Source organism: Osmerus mordax, chromosome 7 (assembly GCF_038355195.1).
Source record: "Osmerus mordax isolate fOsmMor3 chromosome 7, fOsmMor3.pri, whole genome shotgun sequence".
In the NCBI taxonomy this organism is placed as follows: Eukaryota; Metazoa; Chordata; class Actinopteri; order Osmeriformes; family Osmeridae; genus Osmerus; species Osmerus mordax.
This window is the reverse complement of record NC_090056.1, coordinates 14,400,209-14,407,319: the sequence shown is the minus strand read 5'-3', so window position 1 is coordinate 14,407,319 and position 7,111 is coordinate 14,400,209. Positions and strand designations below refer to the sequence as shown.

At 46.7% G+C, this 7,111-nt stretch overlaps 1 protein-coding gene across 2 annotated transcripts in view; it reads left to right on the top strand.

Moving 5' to 3' along the window:
• Window positions 1–2,569: 2,569 nt before the first annotated feature.
• prdm16 (PR domain containing 16) overlaps window positions 2,570–7,111 on the top strand; it is a 73,449-nt gene continuing 68,907 nt past the window's right edge. For both annotated transcript variants that reach the window (XM_067239851.1, XM_067239850.1), the window contains exon 1: window positions 2,570–2,620. In XM_067239851.1, coding sequence (XP_067095952.1) covers window positions 2,573–2,620 — 48 coding nt within the window. In that variant the 5' untranslated portion in view covers window positions 2,570–2,572. The remainder of the gene's footprint in view (window positions 2,621–7,111) is intronic.

Sequence of the window (7,111 nt, the reverse complement as noted above, 5' to 3'; positions counted from 1 at the left end):
GCTCTCACATCCTGGATTCATCCATTCAGTCTAAAGGCTATGTATTATTAAAACCTTAAACAATTAGAACAAGTGGTAAAAAAGTTAATGTAGTGGGGGCGAGGGGTGGTGGTGGTGGGGGGGGGGGGGTCAGGGGGCTGCAACTGTGTTATGTTTCAGAGCATACTTTACTTACCAGACGGGGAGTGACAGAATGCCTATCCCTTCCCAGCTCCCCGGACAGAACTGAAAGACATTAAAACGTCAGTTTAACCGCTCATGTCTGTTTGCATGTCTCCTACAGTTTTTGGTTACTCTCGCACAATTTGATGCGTACACATATTTGTGTTTGGCATGTGAGAGGGGAAGCCTGAACCTGGCCCACGCTGAACGCCTGGGAGCATTCTGCCAACTCAATGAAGCTGTTGGTTTTGTAAACTGTTACAGCTGGGCTCCCTACATTACTGGAGGACAAGGATCTCCCTCTTTCTTTCGCCCTTCTAGCTCCTTTTCCCTCTCCTTTTTCTTTTGCTCTCTCTCTCTCTGTTTCTGTCCCTCTCTCTCATTTTTTGCTCTCCTCTTTCTACTCTCTCCCTTTCTCTCTCTATTTCTATCTGGTTTTCTCTTTCTATCTTTCTCTCTTGCTATGTATCTCTCTCTTTCTCTCCTTTTTTCTGTCTCCCCCTTCTCTCGCTCCATCATACGAGTCCACCAGTCAAAGGTTTGTTGTCAGAACACAATGTGAACAGGATGGTCCGGAATGTGAAGGAGGGCTTCACTTATCAGCACTGCTGCCACACACATGCATGGAAGCACACACACACACAAACATCGAGACACACAAACATGCACACGCACACAAACATGCACAGACACACAAACATGCACACATATACACACACATGGACACATAAAGTACAAACATACAAACAGTGCTCTCTCTCGCTTTACCACAAACTAATGAAGGCTTTTTACTGTGGAATTGCCTAGTTTAATTCCCTTGAGCTGAATAATAAAGGTGAATGATACCATGTATTTACCGTGTTTATACAAAGATCTTACAGATTCTGGAATGAACAGAAGAGTAAAGTCAAAACTAAAGATTCTTGGTTTTGAACACAGCTCAATGCTTGTAATTTAGCTGAGAATTCAATCATAAGTCAAAGTAGAGTACGTGTACTTGTGTCAGGATCTATGTTGTATGAGCTTCCAACTGGAGAGCATGAAGAGATCTATGAACAGCTTACAGTAGGGAACAGTAGCTCAAGTACAGGTGTCCCCTTAACCAGCCTTTACACTTAGATTGACAGTGCTCCGTATGCCTTCAGATTGAGCTTCTTCCTGTTGGCCTGCAGGGGGGATGTAGACCAACTCACTCACTGGCCCCTCCTAAGCAGGTCTGTTAGGATGGTCTCATAAAAGGAGTCTCTGTATGCCAAAATGGAAATAAAACCTCTACAGTTTCCACATGAGATTCTAACTGAGATAACTGCTCTGGGTTCAGGCATATCCTCCCCTCTGCAAATCACCGAGGAGGAGGCTGGAGGAGAAATGCAAACTTTAATACGTCAAGTTCAATAAAAGGGGTGCGGAGTCTGTCTCCATACCCAACAGCACAGCCTCTGTTTGGTGAGATGGGGAGGATAGGAGCAGAGGAAGGGGGCCAAGGCCATAAGTTATGTGAGAGTGTGTCTGTGTGTGCGTGTTTGAGTGTGTGTCTGTGTGCGTGTTTGAGTGTGTGTCTGTGTGTGCGTGTTTGAGTGTGTGTGTCTGTGTGTGCGTGTTTGAGTGTGTGTGTCTGTGTGTGCGTGTTTGAGTGTGTGCGTGTGGCAGGGGTTAACGTAGACATTATAATCCCACCTAAATTCAGGAGGCTATGCATCAGTCCACTCTCTAAACTTAGACTACGGACCACTTCCCTTCCTTGATCCATGCCCCTGCATGAATGGGCTCCAGTGAAAGAGGAGGGAGTCATGCATGGGTTACCATTGTCACTGACCCCCCCCAGAATACGACCCACAGCTCTTCATCATCCTCTCACTTCCTCTGCTTGGGTCTTCAGACAGTGGGGACTTTCTCCCCCCTTTGACCACTCAGGGTAAATATTGCTTGAAGACTTAATTTCATCTCCTTTCCTCACTCGTACACTCACACACACACACACACACACACACACATACACACACAAACTGCGAGTAAAAGCCAACTGTCTTAGTTCAATTTCCTGCAAGGCCGAAGCAGAGAGTTCATGTCAGATCTATGAATCTGCTGCATGGTGCATTCATACATCAGGACAGAGGACTTGGAGGGAGTTGAGATAGGAGTGGGGGGGGGTTGAGATGGGTGGAGGAGGGAGGAGGGAGGGGGGGTGTTGGAGGGCGGTGTCGGGGGGGAAAGCTTCCATTCCCCACAATCATACGGGCGGCCAGAGGGACCCTGATTACCAGACCCGTTTGCGTGTGTCACCGAGCCATAACAGTCCCCATTGGTGACCGGGGTCCTGATCATTTGGAGCTGTCAGTCAGTGTTGAGTTCGTTCCTGTTTAGTACCGTGTGGCCTGTTGGTAATCCTGTCTTGTTTCCTCCCCAGCAGATGCTGAGTGACCATGAGGCAACCTCCCCTGATAGCTGCATCAAAAAGGTAAGACCAGGTCAACATGATATCACGGCTCCTGTGTTCACACACACACACACGCACACACACACCCTACACACACACACATTCATGCCTGTTCCTTAGAGTGATTCAGATGTCTGTAAAATGAACTAGTCTGGAGACGGCCCCACCACCGAAGAAGATAGTGCCGATCAATGGGCGACTCCTCTTCGAGTTCTGTCCACAGATACGTCCCATTGAACACTCACTGACTACTTTATGAGGTGATAAATTTATTGAGGGGGTGGGCAGTTTGCTTTTACGGCCAGTGTCAGGAGGTCATGGCGGAGAGGCAGAGAGAGTTCAAGTATAAACTTAATGGTCCATGAAAGAACAATGGTTGGGGAGGAGACACCTGTTCAAGGAATCAATAAAAAACACGATGTATGGTTAGGCCCTCTGTGAGAGGAGGAGAGGACGGGAGCAGGAGATGTAAATCATCTGATGAGCAGAGGATAGCCGTGTGCTATGTGGAGGATTATTATCTGTTGAGGCTCCGAGGACTGCCATGTGTCACTGGTGACCTTTGAACTCTGACTCTTAGCCAGTGACCCCTTCAGACTGAATGGGAGGCTGGGGGCTCTTGCCAAAGATGGCCTCCTCTACCGTCCTTCAGGTTCATGTCTGGAGGGATGACGAGGAGAGGAATCTATATTTGGACAGGCCCCCTCCTTCAGCCTCGTTCCTTCCCCGCTCACTCAGGAAAGATACTGTTTGACTAGATTTGCATTTTAAGTCAAAACTCTTTCCAGTTCCAGTTATTTTTTTCCAAACATACAGACATACAATCCACTGTTTAAGTACTCGTCTCTGGTTGAGGGTCGTTTAGAATTCAACATCCGTCAATACGTTTATTTAAGAGCGACCGCGAGTGTTTTCCTTCACTTTTGTGCTCAGCCCTGAATATCTGCAGTGTGGAAAAAAACACCCAGGTTTAACCCTATCACCTCCAAATGATTGACAGGGGCAATACATATTTGAAAGACATGCATGCAACACACAAACACATACAAACCACACACACGCTGCTGCTGGGGTTCATTGTGCTGAGTGTGGACTGTGGTGGACCTTCCTCATCCAGACAGACCGCAGGGCCTTCATGAATATGAATGAGATTATGCTTGAGCCATTCTCTATGACATGACTCATTCACCCACGACACACACACTCAAATACTCAGGCACACACCATCACTGTGCTTGATTAAAACAGGATGCAAATGGAGTATTAGGGAGTCCGTTACTGTATGGAAGGACTAATACGTACTATTTATTCCCAGTCCAAAAGATGTGACTTCCTAACAGTATAACATTATAACACATACACACACACGACACACAGATACACACACACACAGATACATGTAATGAGGTTCATGCAGCGTGTCCTGATGAGTGTGTTGACAGAATGTTGTGTGATGTATTGCCCGTGTTGATGGGTCACCATGGCTCTTTAAAAGGTCTTTAGTGCTGTTTCATCTACTGTGGCTGTTAGCCTTAAATATGAGGATTCATCTTCCTCAACGATGATGTTGTCTCATACAGCCATTTGTCATCATCTGTTTGGAGTCGGAGGGGGGGGGGGGGGCACACATCAGACAGACACATGAATACACACACAGAGACACAAAGAGAGAGATGATCTATATAATAGGATCTATCCATCACACTCCCTGATCCAGGCTCTGTGTTTGGAGAGCCCCAGACAGATGCCCCCGTCCCCATCCCCTACCACCCACCACCACCACCCACCACCACTCACAAGCCCAAACAGAGCCTCACCCAGGGGGCTTTAGCGTGGGTGGCAGTCCTGAGCGGAGGGCCTAGCCAGGGATAAAGCAGGAGAGAAGAAGATGTTATTGTAGCTTCCAAAGCCGCCTTAGTGGAAGCTGCCCAGAGGTTACTCTCTGGCTGTCTGGAGTGGAGGCCCAGCCTCAGATTCATTCCCCTGACTTAGGGATGGAACGGGGGCCCTTATCCCTCTCTAGCTCCACGTCCGTCTTAGCGCTCTCCTCTCCCCCTCTCTCTCCATCCCTGCCTGTCTGGCTCTCTCCGTCTATCCAAACAGAGGTGGTGTTAGATGGATGTCTATCAGTGTTGGCTGTGATAGGATCAGTAGCTGGCTAGGGAGCTGAACCACCACTATCTGTCTGTATGATCCTTGGGCCTGCTTATCCCACCTGCCATTCAGTAGTGTGTGTGTGTGTGTGTGTGTGTGCAAACTACCATTCAGTTCCAAAGTCTTAAACAAGGATGCGAGCATCACAACCCATAATGTGTGTGAGAACGTGTGCTTTGTGTGTGTGTGTGTGAGTCTGTGTGTGTGTGTGTGTGTATGTCATCTGTGTAAATCCCCTCTTTAAAAAAGCCTTGGTGTCTTTTGAGACATGTGTAAACATACATGCTACATCAGATGGCAGATAATGTGTTGGAGAAAGACACCCTCAATCCATTACAGGGAAAATCAATGGTCTGTAATTGCATTTTTCCCTGGACGATCTTCACCCCTTCAGCACTATCTCTTTCACACAGTCCTTTCAGTTCTCAGCCTGGATTACACCCATTTATATCTCTATTTCCACCATGAATCTTTTTAAAGTGTGGGGAAAGATACAGCGATAGTCTACCTATTGACTCTCTTTCTCTCTGTCCAAGAAAAGTATACATGGTTTCCTGAGGCACAGACTTGATTTGATGCTTTCGCTTGAAATAGAGATTAATGGTTTTGTTTTGTCCTTTGACAGGGAACGTGGGACAAATGTATTAACCTTCTTTGCTCTGCTTTTTTTGTCATTCCTTATTGATAAGAATGTGGTTAATGTATTCCATTGATTTAAATTAACAAAAACATTCAACTCCATGTGTTTAGGGTTCGTGGTGAACTATGTGACCCCTGGTTTGGCCATAGCGTGTGTGTGTGCATGTGTGTGTGTGAAGGATAATGTTCCCTCGGTCACATGCTGTAGGGAAAGTAAATTGTTTGGGGCTGTGGTTGGGAAAATTGTCGAGAGTGTGAGAGAGGTGTTGGACGGGGTCATTAGCATTAGTAAGTGTTGGTGTTTGTGTTTAAGGTTTTGGATGGGGTCACTGGTATTATAGTGTGTGACTGAACCTGAAACATTGTTTTTTTTCTATCAAGCCAGGGAATTGAGTCTTTAAATGTGGTCTTTAAATGGCCCAAAATTTATGAAGGTTATTAGGTAGACACTGAAAAGCATTACAGGTCAGAGCAGTGATTCAGCGCCCCAGGCCCAAATCCCCCATCCCTCCTTAAAGAGGCAGATGATTGATTGATAATTATGATAATTTGTTTGAAATGATTATCTGGATATTATAATCACTGCCACCCTAGCGCACCATGGGGGCAACTCATTTCCCATAATGTGGGCCATCAGAAATGCCCCCTGGTTATGAGAGAGTGTGTGTGTGTGTGTGAGGAGAAAGGGGGAAGCAGAGGGCCCCCCCGGTCACCTCCCCAGGGGCAGTGAGAGGCCGATGAGTGATGACCCCTGGGAGGTGGAAATCAGAGCAGAGTAAACAGGCAGGAGGAGGACAGGAGGAGAGGAGCGGGGGCTGTTAACTATCTGTGGCGGGGGGCAATTATACGCCAGGCCAGAGCGAGACCCCTCCCACCGCCCCGAGCCCTGGGGCAGCAGAGGGGCCTACAAGAATGTTGGGGTCTTCCTCTAGAACAGACTGGGAACCTTTTTTCTCTCGCGCCGTCTTTCTCTCTCCGTCGCTCTCTCTCTCTCTCTCACCAACACACACACACGCTCACACATACACACACAACTGCCTAGTATGGGTAAGACCATGGGACCAGTATATATAGTATACAGACAGTTCACTCTGGCCACAAGCAGTCTTGTCCATCAGAGATTTGCCTGTTTCAGGTGAAGCACTAGTCAAAAGGAAAAGTCCATGTGCAACTCAACACTGGTGATGTTACATACTTGATGTTACATACTTGGTGCAGTGTGGCCGTAGGGTCAGCTAGTGCTGTACGTGTATACTGATGTGAAGATAAATGCCTTTGTTGAAATATAATTGGCAAATCTCACATTTGTTCAGCTTTCAGTGAAAGGCATTATAATGTTCTATTATAGCTCCATGTACGTTGAACATGCAATAATTTAAAGCATCCGGGTGGGTTCTGTCAGGGGAATGGAGGGAGGGATGTGTAAGAATAATATATGTGGTTTTTCCTCCACTATGACTTAATGATAATATCATTTCTTTCTTCTCTGAGGCCTGGTTACATTTTAATGGCTCCGACTGACATGTTGTTTTATTTCAACCCGTCCCAAGTTCCCGCATTCAAAATATACAGCAGGCTGTGTCTGGTCCGTCAAAGCTACTCGTCAGAAACCAGATTCGCTGAGTAGCAAAGTTCTACATAACATATTAGCTGGGAACAAGCAGACAGTTATACAAACATGTTGAAAGCTTGAGAGCTTTAGAGGTATGTTCACATCGT